The 13,264-nt window shown below is 44.0% G+C and overlaps 1 protein-coding gene across 2 annotated transcripts in view; it reads left to right on the top strand.

The window, feature by feature from the left end:
* The window catches only part of KIF18A (kinesin family member 18A), a 116,727-nt gene that overhangs the window by 9,087 nt on the left and 94,376 nt on the right, over nucleotides 1–13,264 (top strand). The window contains exons 1-2 of one of the 2 annotated variants that reach the window (XM_045016279.1): nucleotides 5,941–6,083; nucleotides 6,866–6,976. In XM_045016279.1, the coding sequence (XP_044872214.1) occupies nucleotides 5,991–6,083; nucleotides 6,866–6,976 (204 nt within the window). In that variant the 5' untranslated portion in view covers nucleotides 5,941–5,990. Of the gene's footprint in view, nucleotides 1–5,940; nucleotides 6,084–6,865; nucleotides 6,977–13,264 lie in introns of those variants that run through there. The other variant, XM_045016278.1, reaches the window with a different exon arrangement.

Genomic DNA, 13,264 nt, shown 5'->3' with positions numbered 1-13,264 from the left:
TATCATTATACACTTTTGTCACTGATCCTATGAGTTGTCTCACTGTATAGTAACAAGTAAGTGGGTGCTCTTAGAATTGCTAGGCATTCTGCAGCATATGTTGGGAACCATGAATTATTTTCCAAATAATGGAATTTTATTCAGGAACAAAATCAGTGCAAAGAAAACTCTTCAATTTAAAAGCAAATACATTAAAACCGTAATATATGAATGGAACAGAACTTAACAAGGAGAAAATATTCATGTACATTTCACTTGCACATAACAAAACTGTGGCTTTCACAGGTCAGTGTACGTGAAGCTGTGGTTGTCCCTGGTGATCCCCAGGGTGGAGTGGTAGGAGTAGGGATGCAGCCCCCGATGCCACATGGAATGTTGAGGAGGGATGTAGAGAGTTGCTATACTGGAATTCTCCATGGACTACAAAGAAAGGCAAGCCCATGATTGTTAAACCTCTAGGTCAACAAGAGTCTGTAGCATCTGTTTGGTGCCAAAGAAGTCCCATTATGTCCTGGTACACCTCCCTCTCCTTTTCCTGCCACGACTCCTGGGCCTTTCTCTTGTCATCTTTTTCCTTTTCCAGGCTGTCTACAATATTGACCCTCCATGCTCTTTGCTCACTGTCTGATGCAGCACTCACTTGCAGAATCTTACTGAACGTCATCCTGAGTCTTTCTTCTTTTTCCTCCTTTATCATCTGACACAGGTGTTCTGCGAGGGGAGGGGACCTCCCAGGGAACACCTCACTCCCCCACCCCCATGGCCAGAAGAAGATCTGCACAGTAACTCCATGACATTTTTCATTGAGATCTCAGGAGGATTCAAGGGACATAAACAAACTAATCCATTTGGCCCTCCCCATTGCCTGTCTCTACAGGGAAATGAAAACCAGATAACTCTCTATTGTACTGCTATCTCATCTGAGTAAATTTAATGAAAAGTTGATAGCTGTGTCCTGTTTAGTTGGGTGTGACATCAGTACATCATTTGAATGGGAAATACAATTACACATGTATCTAAGGTTCAATCCCCTGCATCGGGCTCACCCATGCTGGACTGCTAGGACGGACTGGTCTGGACTGCAATGGAGTCTCAAACAGGTCCTGGCTCGCTACGTAGCTGGATCCCTGCCCACCCCCATCCTCCTCCTCACTGTTCACGCCAGGAGCCTGTGGCTTGGGCTCTATGGAGGTATCCACAGTGTTGTGCAGGGTGGTGGTGGGATCTCTGCCAAGTGTGACATTCAGTTCTTTGTAAAAGCAGCATATCTGTGCTTGGAACTGGATCAACTGTTGGCATTCTGATATGCCTAGTGCAGTTCTTTTGCTTTCACGCAGCAGTGCTTCTGGTCTCTATCATATTTCTGCATCTGACTTGCACACAATTTTCTCATAGATGTCCACATTTCTACGTCTGGTCCATAGCTGTGCTTGCACAGCCTCTTCTCTCCACTGGCCCAAGAGATCCACTCTCTCCTGTCTACTCAAGACGGAGTGTGTAGCTGTCATGGTCAGCCAGGCAGTTGCATGTAACAATGGAGTGCTGCTAGGTATGCTTGCCAAGCTGGAGAATAAGGAAAAGCCCTGCAAATTTTTGAAGTGCCTTTAAAGGGGAAGGAGGCCTTCTGGTGTCTATGAACCATGGGTAACTGAGATTATGACCAAAGAAGTCAGTGTTCGGCATTGTGGGACAGCTGTTGGTGGTCTATTAACGTTGATATAAGTAACAGTGTCTACACTCACGCTGCACCAGGAGGTGATGTTGCCTCATTACAGGGACAGAGTACTTACATCAGTGGGAGACAAATGTAAGTGTAGACACATGCACAACTAGGTCAATGTAAGCTACCTTGAGAACTTTGTAGGTTAGACCAGGCCTAAGACACATAACTCCTCTGATGTTGTGGTGAAGCTCTTTCCTTTTTACAGACTTGAAGACTAAGCAAATTGCTTGGGGCATGGCTACACTTGCAGATGTAGAGCGCTTTGAGTTAAACCAGCCTTCGTGCAGCACAATAGGGAAAGCGCTGTAGTCTGTCCACACTGACAGCTGCCCGCACACTTGCGTGGCCACATTAGCAGCTCTTTCAACAGTCACAGAGAACAGTGCATTGTGGTAGCTATCCCAGCATGCAAGTGGCTGCTATATGCTTTTCAAAGGTGGGGGGGGGGTAAGTGTGACAGAGTGTGTGTTGTGGGGAGAGAGAGAGTGGGTTTTGGGGTGGGGGGGGCTGAGAGCATGTCAGCATGCTGTCTTGTAAGTCCAGACAGCAGCAGACCTCCCCCTCTTCCCCCCTCCCCCTGCTCCTCTATCTCACACACAGCATTCCACAGTAATGGTTGCTTTGTCTCAGAGCAGATAAGCATGCCGGCTGTCAAACAGAGCTTTCAAAGGGCATATCCAAAACAATGACAAGAATGGCCACTTGGCTTAAGGGGATTATGGGACATTTCCAGAGGCTCATCAGAGCGCAGTAATGCAACACCTTGTTCACACTAACGCTGGGGCGCAGCAAACATTATTCTACTCGCCGAGGTGGAGTACCAGGAGCGCTGTAGCCCTGGAGTCTGAGCGCGCTATGCGCCTTGCCAGTGTGGACGAGTAGTGAGGTAGTGCAACCGGGGCTCCTTTAATGCGCTGTAACTCGCAAGTGTAGCCAAGCCCTCTAATTGTACAATGACTCTTTGTATGCTAGATAATTGAACTGGTGGTGCTGTTTCACTAGTTCACTTAGTGTAACTATTAGTGGTGCTATCTGTTCCCCATGGTGTTTTTGGTTTCATGTTCACTGTAGCTTTGCTGTGCATTCTTCTTCATTGTTGCAGTATCACTGTCTCCCAATCAGAGTTCCCAGCAGAGCCTGAAGCAGTGTTTTCTGGATAATTTTGAAAGGGCTTCTAGAATATTTCAGTTAACCTGAACCCTGTGTGTGAGAGTGCAGAAAGGCCATCTAAAGTTCACTGGTCACTTCTTGGGGTAGAATGAGAGGACTCTGCACAGTTGGAAGCTTTTACACAAGTAATCTCTGTTCACACAGGAAATGCAGCAGTGAAGTTTTGTTTGTTTGCTTCATTTAAGACTAGTCTCACAATGACAGCATTGCCTTTGCATTGCTGGGAACATTTTTATGTATGAACGCAAGGTGTTACCATTGTATTGGGGAGACCACTTGATAGCTAACACATCAATATTTTATAATGTAAGCAAGGCTGATGAAATGCTTGCAGAGCCAGGAATAAAACTGAAGAGTTCTGACACCTTCTATCCTACTTTAACCAACAGGTTACAATTATTACAGGTGGCACAGCTAGCCATGCTTACACTCAGTGTTCCCTGACACTTATTAGATGCTTTTTCAGTTGCTTATAACTTTGCCACACTTTAACCATCTAGGCTGAAATTTTCCATGTTGGGTATCTGCCAGAGGCTGAATTATTTTTGAAAACTTTATCAAAAATGGTTTAGCTGTTCTTCAGATTGAGGTTAAGGGACAGTATGTTAAACTCTAGCTGTTTCACCGAGAAGCTCTAGCACAGGGGTAGGCAACCTATGGCACGCATGCCGAAGGCGGCACACAAGCTGATTTTCAGTGGCACTCACGCTGCCCAGGTCCTGGCCACTGGTCCGGGGGCTCTGCATTTTAATTTAATTTTAAATGAAGCTTCTTAAACATTTTTAAATACCTTATTTACTTTATGTACAACAATAGTTTAGTTATATATTATAGACTTATAGAAAGAGACCTTCTAAAAACGTTAAAATGTATTACCGGCACGCGAAACCTTAAATCAGAGTGAATAAATGAAGACTCCGCACACCACTTCTGAAAGGTTGCCGACCCCTGCTCTAGCACATCTGTGCTTTGGAGCAGGGGCTTGAAATTTGGCATGGGGGGTCTTCCTGGTGCCTGGGATGTGTCTTCTACCATCCCTGTGAAAACTTGGCCAGATTTGAACAGATTATGACCCTCTGAAAATCTGTTTTCACAGGCTCAGAAGGTGTTAGAGTTTGACAGCTAAATTCTCTTAAGGTTGCATTTGTAGTGAAATATGCTTCAGTCTAGGGGGTTCAGGGACTGAGCAGGATTTTTCCCTGCAATTACTCCTCCGTGGGATTGCTGTGGTGTCAGGCACAAGAACTAAGAGCAAAGCGACTGCTTCTAATCTGCTCTGTGTTCCTCCTGCTGGACCCAACCAATGTGGGGGATTAGGAGAACACAGCCTACATACAGCTCTGAGGGGTAAGGAGCTGGGTTTAGGGCTGGACAGGATTAGGGGTGGCTGGGATGAAATAAACTGGTAGAGTCAGGAACTGAAAGGGTCAGGGATGATGTGTAGCGCTGGGGGGGGAAGGGTATGTGACTACTCAAGAGCCTTCCCCTCAGAGGCTGGAATAGAATCCAGGGTTTCTGAGTCTCATTTCTCTGCTGTCCGCAAATAGCTGTGAAAGCCATTGGCAAAATGTGTTCCTCATCTCCCTCTCATGGCTAACCTACACAGAGGATGACAACCTACCACCGTCGAACCTCAGAGTTACAAACACCTCGGAAATGGAGGTTGTAACTTTGAAATGTTGGTAACTCTGAATATGACTAAGGGCATGTCTTCACAAGCAACATTAAAGTGTTTTAATGTGGCTGTGTAGTCGCTCTCCCAGCGCTATTAAAAAAAATACCCCCATGAGGGGACTAGCTACCAGCGCTGGGAGCTGAAATTTGCAGTGCTTAGGGGGTGTTTTTTTCATGTTGCAGTGCTGTAAAGTGCCAGTGTAGACAATTCCTTACTAAAGTTTCAAATCTGTACCGGTATTATGCAGAAGAAGAATGCTGCTTGTAGCCATCTTAATTTAAATGAAACAAGCACAGAAACAGTCTGTCTACCCTGTCAAATCTTTTTTTTAAACTTTCCTTTAATTTTTTTTTTAGTAGTTTACATTTAACACAGTACTGTATTTGCTTTTTTTCATCTGTGCTGCTATATGATTACGTACTTCTGGTTCCAAACAAGGCATGTGGTTGACCGGTCAGTTCGTAACTCTGGTGTTTTGTAACTCAGAGGTTCTTCTATATTTCTATCAGGTATTCTGTTGATGCAACTAGCAGAGGTCTGAGCTGTGGATCTAAACATTCTAACCTACTGATTACTCATGGGAGAGTCAATATGGTTGCACTTAATGGAATTTCTGTTGTTTAAGAAATTGCATACCAAAAATTAAATTTAAAGAATGCTAATAAGATTTCCCTTGCAACGTTAGTACGTTGTTGTTGTGCATATGTATTATGATTGTCTTTATGTGATCACGTACTTTTCCGCAGGACCCCTGCCTTGTTCATTTAAATGGATGGATGTTGACTGAGTGAGCAGCTAATCAATATTTTGTTTTGTTCTCGTCCTTCAGTGTATGGCCTCGGGCCTTGTTCATTGCACACTGTTCAGACCATGCTTTGACTGCAGAATTAATTTCCTCATGGGCTTTTCTATGACACTCAACTCACTATAGTATCTGAGTGTTTCATAGACATTACCTCACAGGAGAATTGTGAAGATACATTAAAATGGCATATTCTCTTTTTATGTATTGGGAACTGAGGCATAGATGCTTCAACATCAAAAGTATATGCTAATTTAGGATGGATAATTTGAGATTCCTATGGTCTGATTTCCCCTCCCTTCCATTCCAAAAGCGTATAGCACTTTCTGTTCAGAGCACAGCTCACTGACTTCAGTTGCTGCTGTGGTTGCTCAGCACTTCTCTAAATCTCCCCCCGGTATCTCAAGTCAGAACACCCAGAAAATGAGGAACATTGAATGGTTATTTGTGAAAAGTTTCGTTTAAGTGACTTGCCCAGCATCACATAGGACCTTTGTGGCAGATGCAGGGATTGAATACAGTTTTCAGGGTGACATTCAAACCAAAGGGTGGTCCTTTCTCTTCCTGCAGCCCTCTCCCTTGTTCACTAAACACCTTCCAGTTTCTGCAGCAAATGAGTCATGGATCCTACAGACAACAGCCTCGTTAACCTGATTTATTTAAATGCAACCTTGATTCATTTCTTGAGCACTGTCAACTCCACCATGAATGAGGTGAGATCCTCTGAAAAAAGTAGTATGTGATCCTGTAATTAAAGACCTTATTACAATACATACGCAGAAAGGGGTGGAATTAAGGTTACATGGGAAGCCTTAATTCTGGCACTTCCTAACTTTTGAGAGGTTAGCTTTGCAGCTGTAACTTTCTATAATGTAGTTCTGTGTTTTGTAATAAGCTTATAAAGAGTTGTCTATATCACTGGTGCGCAAACTGTGGGGCCTGCCCCCTTAGGAAGAGGCACAGAGGAATGTTTTGGGTCAGGTAAGGTGGAGCCCAGGCTAGCCTCCACAGGGGGTGTGGAAGGAGCACAATGCCCTCATGCCAGCTCCTCTTCTATCCTATTCCACCCCCAACTCTGCCTTCAGCAGAAGTTCTACTGCTGAGAAAGCTTTGGCTGTGCAGTAATGGAGGGGGGTGGACAAATTCCCTTAATGGTAAGGAGGGACACGAGTGGAAAAGTTTGTGCGCCACTGGTCTACGTATGTAAACTTACTATGTATTTTTTTATTAAAATATATATCATGTTGCAGAAATTCAAAGGTTTTCTCTTAATTTAAAAATAAACTTTCTTTTAAGTGACTTGGTTTCAAAAAGAAAATTCTCCTCTGACTTACTGAGTTCTCTCATTCTCTCTTCCCGCCCCCCGCAATTCAAGTAACTCCACTTAGAATGAATTTTAAGACCATTAATTACTTATCAACTGTATGTAAAGCCTGTTTCCTAATTAAATCTCGTAAAGATTACTAATTTTTTGTGTAATCTCAACACTTTGTAGCCTAAATGTGCAGAGGAGATCCTTCAGATGTTGGATTATGGAAACAAGAATCGAACACAGCACCCCACTGATATGAATGCCTCGTCTTCTCGGTCCCATGCGGTCTTTCAGGTAAAATGATACAGCACCGAGATTCTCAGACTTCATTGCTCTGCGATCCGCTTCTGACAACAAAAATTACTATTTGACCCCAGGATGGGGGGAACCAAAGTCTGAGCCCACCTGAGCCCCACCACCCAGGGGGGGCAAAGCCCCAAGCCCCAGCAAATCTAATGCCGGCACTTGGGGGTCATGACACACAGTTTGAAAACTGCTGATATAACATGTTTAATAGCTGATATCTGAGACTAGTGAGTTTTAGATAATTTTTTTTAAAAGTAGTTAGCCATTCTGAAGCTTAATATCTGACTATGGCAATCTTGTTTTATTAGCTTGGGTATGGGGAGAGAAATACTGCCCATTTTTACTGTTCTTCTCTCTCAATTTGTTTGCTTATTTTAACTTTGTAACTGTTATCTAGTTCACAGCATTTGGGGATACAGTTTACGTGAAATATATTATACAAACAAAGTTGCATTGTTCATTTCCTCCTCCCCCCTCCCCCCCCCCCCAAATGCATCCTTTAAATAAAGTTCCCTCAGGAATAGGTTTTAGATACATTTGGAACATAGCTTGAAGCTGCCATGATGCTTTAAGAAACTGATATGAGAAAAAACATGCACACCAAAAAACTCGAAAGATCTATAAAAATATTTATACAATATCGATAAATGGTGTCTGCAACAAGGGAGGTAAGGGTAAGTTACTGCATTTGACAAAATATTAACCCTTTCATGGCTTTATGCATGTGTATGTTTCTCCCACTTGCTTAGCAAGATCCTTGGTGTTAAATGCAGCAAAGAATCCTGTGGCACCTTATAGACTAACAGACGTTTTGCAGCATGAGCTTTCGTGGGTGAATACCCACTTCTTCAGATGCAAGTATTCACCCACGAAAGCTCATGCTGCAAAACGTCTGTTAGTCTATAAGGTGCCACAGGATTCTTTGCTGCTTTTACAGATCCAGACTAACACGGCTACCCCTCTGATACTTGGTGTTAAATATTTCTTTAAAATTTCCTGATCTAGTGATTTTTTTTTTCTTTGAGATAGAAATAAATAACAAGGCATATCATCGTGATGAGTATTTCCTGTCCTTTCCAAAAAACACTTTGGGTTCTGTTGTTGCCCTTGAGCACCCTGGGGTCAAAAGTAGCACTGAAAGGGGGCATAAAATGCATTGACTGTCTTTTAACCAGTCTACATTTTTAAGCATGAAAGGTTAAATCAGTTAAGTGTCTCAGTAAATTTGAGATACATTGACACTATAACTTAGTAGTGCTTCTACACTGTTAAAGTTGCATCATGACCTCTGTTTAAAGATGGGCTTTCCTAAATCCTCTAAAAGTCAATATGCTTAGTCAGATTTCTTTGAAATTGGGTGTGCCTCAGGAGTTTTCAGGGTGGGATTAGTGACCCAGATTTGGAATTGTTTCAGCTGGGGTTCCAGTGACACAAGCCCTGGGGAAAAAATAAGTTTTAAAAAATGTTTCTAGGTGGCCTTTTGCCCAGAGCTAGATATGAAATTGCTGATGTGATCCAAGTCAAAATGGCCTTAGTCTGTTGAGTTTTACATAGATATTCCCTGGCACCCACGAAATCTTTGGAGGACCCAAACTGAGAATACTTTTTAAGAAAACTAAGACACTAATGACTGGATGAATCACAGACCTCTTCATGGCTGTGAACTCACCCTGTCACTAACATAACTAAGGATAAATTAAACACAAGCCCCCACCTAAAACAAAAAGACTTTGAACTGATTGTCTTGAGGCTGCTGCAATTTGTGAGTCCTAGATGGCAATTTCATTTTGGGGGGAATGTCATCAAAGTAGTTTGGGGGAAGGGGGATTAGATGTGGGAATGCTTCATAGGAGGAGGGGGGTATGTGGGAAAATAGGAGAGGGCTTCAGGCCTACAGTGAGGAAAGCGGGTTATAGGGAGTGGGTTTGATCGTACAGGAGGTAAGAGAGGTTGAGAGACATTGCACCCCCAGCTCTTCTGGTGCACCCCAACACTGCATGAAAGCTATTAATAAAGTGTTGGAAGAAAATTAATCAGGAAATTGAATAGTTCATGGCTGACTGGAAAATGTGTACTGTATGGCACAGAAAAAATTACAAGCTTGGACACCTCTGTTTCTCAAATATTGGGTTTCTCTCAAACATAAATCTATCAGTATTTTGGAAGAGAAATCCTGTTTGTAATTTTTCTCACCAGCCTTGCCACAAATCCCACCCTCCAACCATAGTGAAATGCCACTAGGAACGTTATTCCACTGTAACATCTTTGTCCTTCAATCCAGGCACTGCATGTGAGTCAGGTTATAGAGGTGGGGTGGTAATAGCTGTCACAGTTCAGGGCAGCTTGTATTTCCCTTCTATGGTTCTTCTAGGGCACAGACTCCAGGCTCCTGGCTTCTCAGCCATCAGCTCTCTTGGGTGTCTCTCCCTCTTCACTGATATTTTTCCAAACTGCACAGTTCCCTGTCTGCACTGTGATAGTCCAAGCAAGCCAGACTGCCTAAACAGGCCAGCATATGCACTTTGCTTTCTCTCTGCAGGCTACGAACAGCATAATGGTCACACAGGTCTTTATAAGCAGCTACATTTATTCTTAAGGTGAAAGCATTACAGTAAAAACATACTAAACAAGAAAAGAACCTTACACACACGTTTAAAAGGGTACCAGACGTCACCCCAACTTTAGGCTCTGGTAGGTGTCAGTCCTTCAATACCCAGAATAGGGTTTTTCCCCATGTTTACAAGTTCATTACGGTCTTATTCAGAACCAGAACAACCATGAATAGTTCAGTCTTTCCTTTACACAGCTTGGGCCTTTGATCTTGGTGTCCATGTAACCGGTGGTCAGCAGACAAAGGCCCCCTCTTCAGGGTGTAACTTCAGTTGGCTAGGTTTTTGCATATTCTGAGATGGGGAATTTGTATTCACTCCCCAAGATATTGCCCAGGAAATGTCACACTTTTTGTTCCAAATTCTAATCTTGTCTGGTATGCTCAATATATTCCTTTGAAACCCTGGGTCTCATATCTGTCAGATCTCCCCCTTTGCCCTCCCCCCCAGCCCACAATACTACATAAACCATTAATTTTATACAATGGACCCCCAAAGACAGTTAAACTTAATTCAATAAGGTGTCACAGGGGATTGCCATTGAGACAGATATGGCAATTTTCTGCAATAGAAACATTTTTGTATATGAAGAAATGAAGATTTAAGGGGATGAGTTCCCTGCTTGTGGTGGGGAGGCTTGGGTACAATAGTGAGGAGGGACCCGATTGGAGCGGGGAGATACACTGAATAGGTCAGGAGCTTGACTGGAGAGTTGTGCCAATGGTCTGATGGGGCTCAGCTGCTGTGTGCGGATTTTTTTTCTTTCTTTGGGGGCGGGGGGGACTTGGCCCAGTGTGCTTCTTGGGGGTGGTGGGGGGGAATGATCTGTACAACTGCCTAAATGATTACTAATTCCTATCAACAACATATCTTTTCCTCTTTTAAAAAAAAAAACTAGGAAATTCTAGGGCAAAAAATACTTCAATGCAGAGTTAAGGTTGCTTGATGGTATGTCATCCCTTTGCAGAACAGAGTTGAGCAAAACTCATCTGAAAACCAGCAAATGCATGAGCAACTTTGACTTTACCCTCTTTCATCAGTGCCCCAACACACCCCATTAATACACACATCTTTACTCTGCTAACTCCACAGTTGCTGACATGTACAAGCCCTTTACTTCCTTTTTACAGTTCATTTACTCTCAGCTATAGGATTACAAATAGCATTTTTAAAGGACAAAAAAGAAAGAAAAGTTGCCTATGTCACCTTCCCTCTACTCTCTTCAAGCAGTGCCTCAATATGCGTACAGGGTATACTCATAGATATACCCACATTAGCTGGAGCAGAAGGTAGAAGGAAGGTGGCATGGACAATGATTTCCTTTTTGTCCTTTAATAGCATTAGATGGAATCATGTCGGGGTCAGGCTCAAAGTCTTGTCTCTTTCACCTACAGAAGTTGGTTTAAAATAAAAATATTATTTCACCTACATCTTTCTGAAAAATCTTTAGCAATTTGATAATAGTTTTGCAATAATATGGTCAGTTTAAAATTAACTAAAAGGAAATTAAATAAAACAAAAAAGCCTTAACCTTAAGCTGTATGCTATTGCTTTGGCTACCTCAAACAGAAATTTCTGAACCTTGGAATTCCCCTTCTTTGTTTAGCAATGAAAATTTTGTGTTATACAAACAAGGGAAATTTCCAGATTTAGAAGTTTCTGCTTGAGATAAACTGCCATAGTAGTTCTCCAGTCCAGTTATCCATTGCTTGAGCTGGCTAGCTGGAATGCAGCTGCTGCAACTGAACTCAGTGAGTACAGTGACTATTTCAACATGACCAAAAGTGGAAGACCCATTGACTAAATTCATAGCTATTTTGAGAAAATTCATGAAGATAGTAAAGAATCTTGGATGCAAAAATTGCTAAGAAAAGGGGGTGGAAAGGCAGACCGTATGAAGAATCACTTTGCAAAATGCAGTTGAAAGAACAGACACCAGAACCACTGACTTTGGATAACCAGATTCAAATATTAGAATCTGAATCAGGATGAAGGTATTGATAATACCGCATTGCCATTGCTAAGTACATCAAAAGAAAGTTGGCCAAAGACAATGAGGAGGAAGTATCATGGTTTTTCAACCACACATGGATATGCTTGTAATAACTCCAGAACTGAAACAAAAAAATAGGCTAGAGAATTGCAGAATATTTTTTATGCCTGTAATATCGCCCTCTCCTTACTTGTTGCCTACGAGGGCCAGTTGGCAGACTCGGGCACCTATGTCTCCACCCTCGTCACCGGAAGGACAGTGGTCTGAGCCTGAAAGGGAATTTAGCCCCTGGTCTATAAAAGGCAAATCACCACAGGCCCACGAGACCGGCATGGCTCCTGCAGCATGGAGGCAGGGGCCATGGCCCACTCAGTGGCAGTACTGGAACCCGTGGGGTGTACCTGTTACGCCGGTCCCGTACTCCCACCATTCCTATCAGGCCACATCAGACAAGCTGCCGTCGGCATAGCCGGCACCAGTGTTGGATCATGGTGCTGAATCCAGCAGCTGTCTCTGGACGAGCACAGGGAAGCTGCCCCTCCCTCTGCTGTGCAGTCATCTTCATCATCTCCAGAAGCGGTAGTGGGCCCCTCGCAAACAAGCAGCCTACATCCTTTTTCCTCACCCACCCACCCACCTGCCCAACGACTTCAAGGAGCACCAGGCCCTGCTCAAAAGGGTGGCTGCCAACCTAAACTTGGAGGTCAAAGAGCTAGCTGAGGAGTCCAACGACCTCTTTAATGTTATGCCCTCCTCCACACCAGCCCAAGTCTCATTGCTTGTCCACCCAGGGGTCCTTAAAGTTGCTAAGTCTATGTGGCAGACCCCCTCTTCCATTCTACCTTCCTCCAAGAAGGCAGAAAAGAAGTACTGGTGTCCCTGCAAAGGGATCAGAGTATCTGTACACCGAGCCTCCAGCGGGATCCCTGGTTGTGTCCGTCATCAACGAAAGGGCCAGGCAAGTGGCACAGCTAAAAATAAAGACACCAGGGGGCTGAACTTGTTTGGCAGGGAAGTTAGTTATTTGGAAAGCCAGCCTGTCTATCCATCTGGTCCTGCTAGGCAGATATAGCTTCAACATGTGGGACTCCATTAGCCAGTTCAAGGAGGGCCTCCCACATGACCGAGCCCAGGAGTTTGCCACCTTGCCGGACGTTGACAAAGCGGTGACCAGAGGTGCCCTCCAGATGGCCTGGTACGCTGCAGACTTGGCGGCTTGGGTAATCAGCTCCACGGTGGTCATGAGGTGCAGCTCCTGGTTACATCCTCTGGGCTGTCCCAGGAGATGCAGACTACTCTTCAGGACCTTCTGTATGAGGAAGCAGGGCTCTTTTTGTAGCTGACCTCACGGCTCCATGGCCTTAAAGACTCTGATGCCAACCTTGGTTTCTTGGGCCTTCACACCCCTCAGCAGGCTAGAAAGCTGTTCTGCCCGCCTCCTTCGAGGTCCTGGGGTGTCCTCTGGTCCAGCTCCTACAGAAAGAAGGACAGAGACAAAGGATTTAAACAGTCACGCTTCTTTTTCCCATTCCTCCTCCCAGCCTGGTTCTTCCAGAGGCCAAGGAGGCCAGAAGCAAGCGTTTTGAGTATGCACCCAAGGATGGCGCCTCAGCCACTTCCCAGGATCCATACCCCTGCTCTTTCCTCAACTCTTTGCACCCTTTCTGATTGGCC

The sequence above is a fragment of the Mauremys mutica genome, chromosome 4 (genome assembly GCF_020497125.1).
Source record: "Mauremys mutica isolate MM-2020 ecotype Southern chromosome 4, ASM2049712v1, whole genome shotgun sequence".
NCBI lineage: Eukaryota > Metazoa > Chordata > Testudines > Geoemydidae > Mauremys > Mauremys mutica.
The sequence above is the reverse complement of the archived record's forward strand: the minus strand, read 5'-3'. Positions and strand labels throughout refer to the sequence as shown.